This window comes from Aphis gossypii, chromosome 3, assembly GCF_020184175.1.
Source record: "Aphis gossypii isolate Hap1 chromosome 3, ASM2018417v2, whole genome shotgun sequence".
NCBI classification, from domain to species: Eukaryota; Metazoa; Arthropoda; class Insecta; order Hemiptera; family Aphididae; genus Aphis; species Aphis gossypii.
The window spans coordinates 25112861-25126767 of NC_065532.1; the positions used below are offsets into that span (position 1 = coordinate 25112861).

The 13907-nt window shown below is 27.9% G+C and overlaps 1 protein-coding gene across 1 annotated transcript; it reads left to right on the forward strand.

The window, feature by feature from the left end:
* The first annotated feature begins 783 nt into the window (after positions 1 to 783).
* LOC114121754 (acyl-protein thioesterase 1-like) lies at positions 784 to 8763 on the forward strand. The gene is made up of 6 exons (XM_050203011.1): positions 784 to 1096; positions 1200 to 1231; positions 5594 to 5659; positions 6421 to 6718; positions 7093 to 7257; positions 8478 to 8763. Exons 1-6 carry the CDS (start codon positions 1046 to 1048, stop codon positions 8520 to 8522), a joined length of 657 nt encoding a protein of 218 aa, XP_050058968.1. The 5' UTR covers positions 784 to 1045; the 3' UTR covers positions 8523 to 8763.
* Positions 8764 to 13907: the final 5144 nt, after the last annotated feature.

Sequence of the window (13907 nt, forward strand, 5' to 3'; positions counted from 1 at the left end):
TGAAATTCAATATAGGCGAAAAAAAAATTGTATTTATTAAAAAAAATAATTTTAACGTAATTTGTTACTGTTATAAAATATATATGCTCTGACGCTAATATTCAATATTTCACTTGTAAATTCTATTGAGTTCAGTATTTCGCATTATTACACTTTTCAGAAAAGAATATAAGTTGGAATGTATTTACGGTTACGAATTATTTATGTCGATGATACATCGACAAATGATCGTGTCGAACAATTATTTTACACATTTTTAAAACTATGTCTGACCACCGCTGCTTCGAACGCGTCCCAACACGATGAGTGTACAGTCGGTTTACAATAGGCGGTGGACTGTGGACAAACACACAATCGCGCGAGCACATTCGAACGTGTATACAGGGCGATTTTTTTAACCTCAAAAGTAAATGCCGATTTTATAGAAAACGTATTTGGAAATGTTTTGTTTTCGCATAATCTTAAAAAAAACGTTTTTGAAAGAAATACAAATCACGTTTTATTGCTAAAATATTAAGTAAAACAGCCCGAAACGTTCTGAGTAAATGAGACCTTTAAGAGAATCACCGCGTATGTTATGTGTACACGAGTTTGTGTGTGTGTGCGTGCCAGTTTCCTAGTGCATGGTTTATTATTATTATTTTTTTTTTTTGAGCCACAATCTATTAATTATAAACACGAGAGAATTATACAAAGATAAGGAAAATGGTAGCGGTAACAATTATTCCCTTCTGTGTGTTATAGCGCTCTTAAAAACCAAGATTAGGGACAGGGGATAAATAATAGCCATTGAACACCGGACCAGATCGTCAGTCATCTAACAGACACGAGACACACAGCAAAATTACACGGAATCAATCTTTCCACAATTCTGCAACAGCTGGTCACACATTGTCGTCGTGATCGTTATTTTCACCCACACCCTGTTCACAGCAACTGTTTCGTTTCGATTGCATATTTATTTAAACGTCTCATTCACAGTTCTCTGTCGATATAATTGTATAATTTTTTTTAAAAAAAAAGTTTAAACCGTAAAGAAAATAAAATGTCGGAAGACGCGTTCATCGTATCACCCACCAGAAAACACACAGGCACCGTGAGTATAAAATTTACAATAATTTAACGATTTGTATTTGAGTATATGAATAGTTGGAAATCGATGAAAGACAATAGTTTTCAATTCAAATTTTTGATTTCAGATCATATTCTTGCACGGACTTGGAGAAAATGGGTATGTAAACACTAAATATTACTATACATATTATATAAAAAAAAATAACAAATTATTTAAGCATTTTTGAAGGCACTTAAAGGGACTCAGCCCACATTTAACTTTTTATATGCATTATTATTGATATACACAACGAGTATTCGTTCGTTGGAACTTGTTGTTGATGCATTTAAACAATATTTTTCTTTACATATACATACATAATAATATATAATATTATAATACACACTTATTTATCATGATTTTTTTTTAAAATTTTTTAAACTTGTTTGTTTAGTTACTGTAAAATTTTCATTAATATTGTCTAAAGAGTAAAGAGGTTTATACATTATATGTTAAAAACCGGTAAGTGTGTATAAAACGCTCACCGAAGTTCGTTTGTGGTTAAATAAATCACAGTAATTATAATATGTATTATATTATACTCATTTACTCACGTATTTGAACTCTATACATATTTATTATTTCTATATTGTAGTTACGAGAGAGGAGATTAATCCTCGGGTGTAAATTATTTTTAAAATAATATACATTTTTTTATTTATTTATTTATTTTTTTTTTTAATTGGGTCCAAGAGTTCTTTTACTACTACTGTTATACTTATTTTTTATATTCATATAATAATGATTTATTCAAATACTGAGAAAAAAATTTAGAAATTTATGCATTTAAAAATAAATTTATATTAAATGCACATATACCTAGTGTTTAACACTATTAAACTCAATTTAAAATGTAACCGTGACAAACTGTTAGACTCAGTCCCACTTATCATTCTATTATAGAAACATTTAATTTAAGTTTCAAATCAACATAAAAGCATTGTATTTGTTGTTGGTTTTACATTTAATTAACATTAACGGGATCACTAATGTCCAAATTTTATAATGTTACTCTTATGTTTCAGTAGCACATATAGTACAGGAGTGCCCAATATTTTTCAATTTGCTGACTACATTTGAAATTTATAATTACACTGCGGGTCATATATAACGTTTCATTTTGATAAAATATACAATATTATATTATCTGTAATCAGTAATCAAATGTACACATTTTATCGTGTGTGTTTAAAAACTTACTGAATATGTCCACACCAGTCGCCAGTTTGTTTTCGTCATTATAAACTGTAGTTTCCTATTTCTTGTTTGCAAGAAATAATTAATTTAATTTTAATTATTAAATTATCTCAAAATTGGTATACTGAATGATATTGATTACCTAAAATAAAACAAGTCCAAATATCACACAAATTCATTTATTTCTATTAAATATTCTAAACTCTATTTTTTTTTAAACTAAAAATTGTATGATATTTTGTTATTATAATTATAATTATTATTTTTATTTTTATTTATACCTATAGAAATTTCAGAAAAATTTTTAAAATGGTCATGAATTAGTTGAAATACTTCCTCGTGTTGGGCACACCTTATGTACCTACTATGTATTAAGTATAATATAAATAATATGTGATTTAATATGTTTTTAAATTTAAAATTAACAAAATATACGCATTAACAAATTAATATAATACTTAAACAATAGTTATAACAAAATTAATTGAACTAAATACTGTAATTCTATTTTCTAATGACCACACAAAATTATTATTAACTATATCACTAATTAATGATGAAAATAAACTTAATATAAGACATTCTATTCGTAAAAAATATTATTTTTTTAATATAATTCAATAATGTATACAAACATAAAATAGGTATTTTCATTATACTTTAATGCATTATCTATTTCCATTATTAGTTTTATAAATTTATTTCAAGTAACTTCAAGAAAGTGTAAATTAAACTGTAAATGTTTAAAAATTTACTTATACTGTTATTTATTTATATTACATTCGAGAATAGTAGTAAGTCCTATTTCAGTTAGTGCCAATGTATAACGTTTTTAGAACTATTTTTTATTTACTCAGAATCTGGCGAATTATTCAGAAAAAAATGAGTAACCTCTGCTAATATGTACCCGATTGTTCGTTAAGTACTTATACCTATGACATATTTATCTAAACTTAATTTCAAATTCGATTATTTTAATTTACAAATTAAAATGAAACCTTCAACTAGCTATATGAGTTGCATGTTTATTATACGTTCACTTATTGTATTAACAGTACTAATCTATCTATTTTACTCAAATAAATCTTATAGTACCTAATATTATTATGTTAAGGTAATATTAATATTAATATTAAGATAATACTAACAAACGTCGCACATGTAATAAATAATAATTATTAAATTGCAACTGAATAGAAAGATGGTAATCAATCATTTAGATATGGCACCGTTTTTACTGTCAAATTTGGTTTTGTTCGTTAACCGGACTATTACAACCAATTCTCGTTGCAGCTGTAAAGAAAAACTTGTGGTGAATCGTATTATTCTAGTGGACGACAAATTGTTTTTTCTAGTCGTTTTGTTTTGATTGTAAAAAATTTCACACCACGTTGGTCATCTAGGTTAGGTTAGGTTTTTATTCTAATTTTCTTCTGCACAAACCTATTCTTACAGTAGTTCATGTTTTAGTTTATTAATAATAATTAATAATTTATTAGTAAAATTAATAATAATCAGTCGTATGGTTTATGAAATTTGGTGTTTTATCTATTAAAATGTGCTACTAGTATAGGTAATAAATACTAAAAAATTATTTATAATATGTGCTAAAAACTTGTTAGACTGTATTAAAATAATATTAAAATATATACATTTATACGACTTCTTTGCCGATAAATAAATTTAATGTATTTAATTGTGCACAGGTATAGCAATTAATTGATCAGTACACTTAAAAATAATACATTTTTTTTATTGAAATGTATATTCATTAGTTATACGAAGTTTTTTTTCTATGCGTTGATTGGATAAGAACTATAGGTTTAAAAGTTCGCCAAGTTCAAATACTTTTCTTTCCTGCATAATAACTCGTGTGCTCATCGTGTTCTAAACTTAGGTAATATTATATATTTATCGTACTGACTGAATTACATAAAATTAGCTTATTATTTTAGAATACAGTTAAAAATAGCAGAGTAAATTACACATTTGTTTTATGCATCAAGAATTTAAAGAATATTGTATATTGCATAAATTTGCATATTGTATTAAATGTACATTTTAAACTTTAACTGATAATTTCTCAGTTATTATGGCACTATTTTTTTTTTGAATTTTTAAATGAAATCAGATTTATTTAACGTTTTTCATAAATCATGTTTTAATAAAGGAATTTAGGTACTTATAAAAAGTGATCAAATTTATCCATATTTGTTTTTAGACAACTTTGATTTTCATGTTTTAATTTTATATCGTTTTTTTTTCTTCAGTTCAAGTAGATCATTAACTACCTAATTAAGTATTCATATATTTTTTAATGATTTGAGTCTTAAGCATACTTATTACATTTATACAATAAGTTAAAATAATATATTTTTTGGATAATTATATTATACAATTCTTACATAAATATAATGAAGTCTATGTTTATTTTAATATTTTCTCGTTTCTCGATCAGTGCATGTCGCTCTTAAAACACTTAAATCGAAATAAATAAAAAAATAAATAAATAAACGTCGATTTCCAGAGCGGAAAAAAATAAACCGAAACATCCGCATTTATTTATAACACGATAAAATCACTTGCTACAGAACACTATAATATTATTATAATATATACGCAGGTACATACAATAAGTTTTTAATCTATAAAATGTATAGTGAATTCAATTAAAAACAGTCGGCGCGCTGTGTGCGTGTCCGCCGTTATCGGATTCGAACATTATTAATAACTCGCGATTTTATATAATCTCCGATTTTAACAGATGAACACCAACAGTAACAGCTTTTAGGTACTATAATATTGTTATAAATTATAATATAGATCTGCGCGGACGTATTATTATATGATTGGCGGGGACGGAAGACGGTTTCATACTTTCCGTGCAAACATAATAATTATTCCTTGACAGATTATTACATAACGGTTTTTGTATTACGATATCACACTATTGTAATTAGTATAACTTCACGTGCAATAATATTAATCGCACGACTTTGAGAACTCAGAGGGCGTTGTCGAGTCGTTACACTTTGAGTCGTATTTCTGACTACAACAATATAATAAGAGCACGTCTATTAACAACTATAGTCTATAATATTATATTGTTATTATTGTTATTAGTATTGTAATCGTTACTCGCCGAGAGTCACCCGGTCAAATAAGTGTAGGTGGTTATCTCGGCCTTTGTAATAATAATGAAATTAAAAATATATCATTTAAAACATCTCAGTATATAACATGTATAACAATAATATGAACATTTGTGTCTCGTTTATACAGGGAAAACTGGAAGCTAGTGCTCTCTAAAATGGTCAAACCCAACGTCAAAGTCATCTGCCTTAATGCGTAAGTATAATATATTGTCTCTAATCCCGTTTTGGTAGAAAATTATTAGAGAAGGTCATTTAAAATAAAAATATACTCTTTATCAGTTTTAAAGTACTATTAACTCGGCTCTAATTGCCATACTTAACATACCGTTATTAGTCAAAATTATAATTTAAATTAAATAATTATTAGGATTGGAAAAACTAAAAATCAAAATAGTTTTTTAATAACCGTACAAGCACTGCAAAATTTCATTAAATATACAAATTTTATTTTAAGTGTCTTTAACATATTCAAAATTAAAACCCAAGGTATAATATTTATAATGTTAATGAGTTAATGTGATAAACTCTATTAACAAAAATATATAAATATAATTTTTATGAAATGAAATACAATTACAATACATATTATATGTACATGCAATTGACTTAGTACGTACACAAACGGTCTATAAATGTCCAAATAGTGTGCCAAAACTGATGACGGTTCTAGTTTATTTACCATCGATTGCGACATTGCCCAGAGTCACTGTGGCAAAGGTGCCTAGTTAATTTTCCTATAATTCCAATATGCACAATTAATGAATATTAAAACAAATTTTTGCTGAAATTCAAAAGTAGAATTCTTTTCTAGTCACATTTATTTTGTAAATGCGTTAATGTTAGTTCTAACGTTCACGGGTCATTTCGAAGTCATTTTTGCTCTCTTCTCAGACTGGCAAACGAAAGTTCATCGACTACTCTATATGTATACTTATAAATTTCTATGACCCACAGAAAGAAAATTCCTCTCACCCTTAACAAGGGTTTCCCAACGGCTGCGTGGTTTGATTTAGCGTCGCTGGATGAAAATAAACTGGAAGACGAGACGAGTATCATGCGGGCCGTCGAAAATCTGCACGACATCATCGACGAGGAGATCGCTGCGTCCAAAGTGTCAGCCACCAAAACCATGTTGGCCGGTTTCTCACAAGGTGGCGCCCTGGCTATGTATGCTGCACTTACCTATCACAAACGGTTAGCTGCCGTCATAGCCATGTCCAGTTGGCCGGTGCTCCGACACACCTTGCCCGATGTGAGTACAATTTGAAGCTCTAAAACGACTTAAGTTTTTGTCCAGCAGATCACAAAATGTTTAAAAAAAAAAAAATTCATAATGAAACTACTCATAAAAAATTTGTAAAGTTAAAAAAAACCAATCCTTCGTCTATAAATTACCTTAACGTCTATATTTTGTTCAATATTGGATTAACATAATCCATTTGCCACCCCGAGTATCTTTTTTCTATCACATTTTTCGTATTTATTTGCTAAATAAAAAAATTATGAAACCATTATTTAACATGATAGCGTATATAATAGATTCAAATTTATCTACCGCCTCCTCAAAACTAAGAGTATTTATTATCGATGACCCAACTTGATGCAGTCTTTTTCTTTTTAATACAGGCGGCCGTCAGCAACACCAACATTCCGATGTTACAATGTCACGGGACCGAAGATCCGGTCATTTACTACAAATGGGGATTAATTTTGGCCGATGCCCTCAAGGAAATGAACCCCAAGTACGAGTTTAAATCATACGAGGGTTTGATGCACGCCGTAAACGACCAGGTATAAAAAAAAATCAATTCAATCTAAAAGCGATAATATTATATTATTACCTACAAATGTATTAACAACGAATACGATATCATCGTTATGATTAACCGTGTCATTTTGGGGAATAAATAAAATATTAGTTTCGTGTTATTGATACGAACATAGAAGTAGAGTAGTCACAATTTTTTGCCTAGGTACTGCAATTTGGATACCATTATAAGTTAACGTTTTGTCACTCAGTATCAGACTGGAGTCTTACCTACCTATTAAATTTTAATTTTTAAGTAATTTTAAAATTTAACTTACAATATCAGCATAAAAATACTTAATAATAAGTCGTCAGTCTCCCCCTCTCTATTAGTTGAATTGATTAATTATTCGAAACGAAGTTCAAAAGCATATAACACTTGATCGTAGTATATGTAAACTAAACAGTGTTATCAGCGATCTAGTTGAGAATATTGTTTTGAATAGGTATACGCCCAAATGCGTCGTACATGTGCTGGATGAATCGCACGTCATCATCATTAATTCTATCAAATAATATTTTGGTATATATACCTGATGGTTAATATTGAAATATTAACGATTTATAAAGTTATAATACAAAATAAGTGAAAATCCTAAGAGATTATTGAGTGGTATATTTTTCTTAAACTTCTTAAAGAATAATACAATTTATTTTTCTTCTTTTACTCCTATGCATTATAAAATATACCACGTGAAAATTTGAAAAAAAAAATTCACATTACTACACCATCATTTGTATGGTGTACCTATTACTTATAATTACCTTCACGACACTAATACATTTGTAAAATGTTTTTATTTTATAGTTCTATAATACTTCTATCAGTACCTTAGTGGTGTTATATTTTTGTATAATATAATTCCATTAAATAAGATTATGGGTGATAACAATTGAGAGTACGTGTCAAGGTGTGCAAATTTAAATTGAAAATAGTAATAATAAATTTGAACTTTCACATTATTTCGGATCTATGACCATCATTCACGTTGAATAAAACGTGCATTATAGAATATAAAATAAATGAATAATAATATTATTATTAATGATAATTTATAATAAATAATATAATACGCATTTACACAGGTGCTAAATAATCTTACTGACCTATAACCGCGTTTGCATTTATGTAACACGTTGATTTTAAAATCATGTGGTTTAACATACAATTGTATTTTATCAATTATTATTTTTTTTTTTTTAGGAATTACAAGATGTCAAAACTTTCATCAACAAAATATTCCCTTGATCAAATAAATATATTATACAGAAAATTGATGTAGAATAACTTTATAGTTCAAAAACGTCTGAGAATTTGCTTATACATAATTTATTAGTTGTATATTTTTAATTATATGTTTAAGTGTATGAATTTTGTGTTCATTTATTACTTTTGTTATTTTATCGTTGTCAATGCGTTGACTTGGAATTTGTGCAATTATATTTGATATGTCACTATGACAAAATATAAATAAAAATGTAAAATAAAACCTGTGTCTATTTTTTTTTCTAATACCTACAGGTACTTGAAAATTCCTTAATACAAATAAAAATTGCGAAACAATTTTTATCATACATTTAAGCAATAAATAAATGTATTCTATTGAGAACAAAATTATTTAATCAAATGATAATTTAAAAAAAAATCAATTTTAAATAATATGTTATAATAGTATTATGCAATTTATATTATCTCGAAAATAATTCATTAACTATTCATTTCGCGGGTTGGCTTAATTGTATTTCGTTTTTAACTGTGTATAAGACGCTATAAATCATAAACATATTTTAGGAGAAAAAAAACGTTCAAACGTATTAAAAAAAAAAATCAATTTTTACGTTTTAGAGAGATGCGATTTTTAACACGGTCTATACGCGATAAATCATAAATTATAACCGTCTGTGCATATCATTATTAATATTTAATTTAGATAGGTAGACTATTATACATGCTATGCACATGGGCGGTGTCCTGCGGACTAATTATAAACATGTTTATATAAGTTTTTCAATCGGTAAATATCTCACGCTAGACGACTTGTGCAACAATATAATAATTGTTATACGGACATCAGCGTGATTATGGTTATTTGTAATTTTTTCACTAAGTCCATCATCACGTGCGTTGGTGGGTCTTGGGTCAGTTATAAATAGATACCTTATATAGTTATATTATACTCTTTTGATGTTGATTATAACCACCATCACTTTGGGAAAAAAACTCGAAATTTTGTAATTGTGGCCGGTCGACCCCACTTACTCGCGTAATCACTCGGCTTCTCTATCACTTTCCAAATGTTCACCGACAGATATTTATCATCTTGTGTCATTGTAAGTTCTAATTGACGGTCGAAGAATTATCAAACTGAATTCATTGATGGCATTGTGTGAGGAAAATACCCTCATCGCTATCGATACTTGCCGGGAAAAACTGTAGGGTCTTGGTTGACCCCAAGTCCACCGTTCTGTTCCAAGTTCTGTGGGAGTATATGAAGACTATATAAACTTTTAGTGACCGACTCTTGTTATGCACCTAAACAGTCTGCTTGAAGTATAATTTTTTTTTTTTTTTAACTTATTATCAAACAAGTGACCGTGAGACATTTTATACATGGCTACGAGATTCCGACATTCCGTAGACGTTTATATTGATAGACATTGGTCTTATCACAGCCGTTTTAAGATCAGTTGCGAAATTAACGTTAAAATAAATTATTTAACAGTATTCAAAACGGAATTAAATTAGTCTAGGGCAAGGGTCACTAAATGATGGCTTAAGTTTATTACAAATAATTTTAAATGTTATAACATGATAAAATATATCTAAACAGATTGTATACAGAATTACTGAAAAAATAGAACTGTTGAATTAAAAAAATCATTTTTAAACTTTCAAGTCACCTTTTTACACAATGTCATATGGTATTTTTTTATATAAGAAAGGTTTTTTCGAGATTGATTAAGAAACATCGTTGAATTGTTTAGTAAGACATAATAATATATTTCTTTCCAATAAATAAATGAAACTATAATAAAATTATAATAGACGATAAAGTCAATAATTTGCTATTATAAAAATCAAATAATCTTCTTAAATAATATAGAAACAGGTGTTTGAATAAATACTTTTGTACTGAATGAGAATATTCATGATTTATTTTTGAAATCTTTGAAAAGTATTTGCCAAAGAGCATCATGACATGTAGTCCGTCATAGTACAAAAATGGTAAAACAAAATATAAAACGTTCAAACACATAATGCAGTACAAATATTTATAACAATTCTTCATTAACCATACATTTCAGAATACCATTTAGGCATTTCCCGAAACATATATACATCTATTGTAGACCATTCGGTAAATTTAAATTGATCTTGTCATGCATGTTTCGATTTTTGGTATTTTTTAAGTACATTTCAAGACCATAACTTTTTAAAATATGTACTTATCGATTTTAACTTAGTTTTAAAACTATCTTCATAAAATGAGTTATAAATCTATTTTATTGTATTTTATTTACATATACCTACTTATTGACAGTATTGACACGAGACACTATTCATAATCAAATTTAACATAACTTGTTAAATAATAATATGTATTTAACTTTTACCAACAGAAATCAACAAATAAATGAATTATTAAACCAATAAAAATATAAATTGTTATTTAACGACAGATACATTTTCACTTAAATATGTTTCACAGATAACGTTATTATTGTATAATCCATTTAGAAACCGATGTTATATATATATGGATCCAGTGTGATTGAATTTATCAGTGTTTAATAATAACTATAATAATGATTACAAATAATTATAATACGTTACTGAATATTAAATGTCGAATTAATAATAATATAAGTTATCATAATATATTAAAATTCTAATATTCGTATATATTATATTATACTATTATTATTATTTCACCGGCGGTTGCATAGGCGATGCGTCACGATAAATCACTATATTGGAATACTAGCTCGTTATTTAATATAATATAATAATAATTACTAATTTATGATACCGCGATTAATAAATGATATTGTAACCGGACGATCGTCTATCGATCAGACAACTTTTTAAACCTCTATCAATTGGAAAACTATTGACTTAGGTTATCGTCGGCTAATGATCGTGGCGTTTATTGTGTACGAAAATATGTGTCGATATCACAACGAATTTATTATTGGAGGCACCTCCGAATTAGATACCCGACACGACCATCGCATGGTACCTAATCTTTTAAAGCGCGTAAACACACATAATATTATTATATTTATTATATAATATCATCACGCTTTTAAATGCTGGCCGGTGCTCACAATATTGTTCGTTATACTTTTATCTCGAAGCGTACGGACACGAAAAACTATGTTGAGGCATAACCTCAGTATCGTTTTTTTTTTTTTTTTTATGTATTTACGCATCGCCGACGGAGCACGCGATCATGGCCTGCAGCAGGTAAGAATTCGCGCAGTGGTGGGACGATCGACAAAAGCCATTGGTCGGGCCCTACGTCTTCCGTCGTGTCGTGTCCAAATGTTGAGTTCGGTCCAACTTAAAACGTTTATGGGTAGATCATGGTTTATGAATGATGGTCGATGGTTACAACGGTCAATCGAAACACGATAAAAGGCGCAAGAGCCAACCAAAAGTAGCCGCTAACTCAGCTTTAAAAACACCAATTAAAATTATTGTGAACGAGTGTTTATTTTTAAGTTGCGTATTTGACTATTAATAGTTTGCTTATGATTGGCTGTTTTTGACATTTGCGTTTTACACAATTTCTTACTAAGGAAAAGTATATAATAATATTATACCAACATAGTATTTGTGTAAATATTATACACGGTTTATAAATAAAATAATTAATTACGATTTATTGAAAAATGTATCCTTAATAAAAATAAATACATAATTATAATATGCTTAAGTATATAACCTACAAGTATAGAATCGATATAATATTATAAACATAAAACATTAGGCATATCAATTGTCAGATAATAATCTGGTAATATTAAACAGTTAATACTATATGTAATTAATATTATACTATCAACTAACTTAACCTATATTGCCTATATTATATACCTTTTATTGCATTTTTAAGGATTTTTAGTGCATTAAATGTACAGCCCTAGTTATAACGATTATTAAATGTGACTGGGAAGAAATGAGAAGATGGATATTGGTACAAATCTAAACTTTATACTCCTACGAGTTTAAAATATAAAAAATATTATTATCTTAATAAATTAAGTACGCTTATTACTTTTATAATTTACATGTTATTGTAGAGTCCACAGAATATTATTATTACTATTCGATTATTAAATCGAATCATACGGCATCGATTAAATGTAACTCAATCATAATGCGACATAAATATAATAATAATTATATTATACTATGCATTTATCAATTTATGCGCACATATTGACATGATATCGAATGTCATCCGGTTTTCGTCGTCACCGCGGACGACAAGTGAAAATGAATAATTTCAAACACCGTTTATTGCGCGATATAAATCATTGGAAAGCATTATTTTTTCCGTTATCATATGTATAATATTGACACCGATATAATATAAAAAAGTAAATGAATATAAATACTCATAACAGTTTTTGTTCGTGTGAAAGTCGTCGTCTTCGTGGTCGATAAACGTAAGCACAAAGTTTTCCCAAACGATGTCGTTTGATACATAAACTCAATGTATCCCATTATATTAATATTATAATAATATTATACGCGTATAATGTATAATATTTATACATTTTACAACGTAAGATAATCGATTAACACGATTTCCATATCTATTGTTTTTGCGGCGATCTGTGGCGTACTTGCATTGTCGTATTAAGATAATATTATAAGTGAAATAATGTACCACATGTGAGCTAAGTAATACATTTGAGTAACATGAGAATTATCGTTTTAGGACTCAAATATTTGCCAAGTATTTTTTTGGTATCGGGGAACCCTGGGGTCATTGTGAGTTTTGTTGGTGAAATATTAAAGTTTAGCCACTAGATATAATAATATAGTGAATAAGTATTTTAGTAATATGTATTTGATTATTATAATAATTTTTTTAATGTTGTAATTTTTGTTTAAATTTTCCTATTCAGAAATTTTGTATTATACGTCTTAATATACTACAATAATTAAAAAAAGTTGAATCAGTTGAACAGTTAACAGTAAAAAAAAAAAAAGTTTAGTACTCATTTGAAAGAAAGTCTGTATCGCCACATGACGTTATATACTGAATAAATAATATAAATAATATTATATGATCCTTTTTTGTACTTTTGAAAATTCCAAGAATTAGAATTTAATTAAAATATGCATTATAAAAAGGAGAAGATGGTACGTTGTGAATCATCCTGTATGTAACGGACAAACCTAATTTACGTTACACTATATGGATATATAAAATAAATAATAATGACGTAGGACCAATGGGCCAGCTGGGTCGGTTCTCGGCAAGCCGATAATTCATAATATTTTTATAATTATAATAATATTACATTATTATAATATACGGCACGCGCTTCGTAACTAGTTTTCCATATAGTCGTCGGTAGTGAGTTTTACGCGCGCTCGTTTGCTATTCGGATTGCG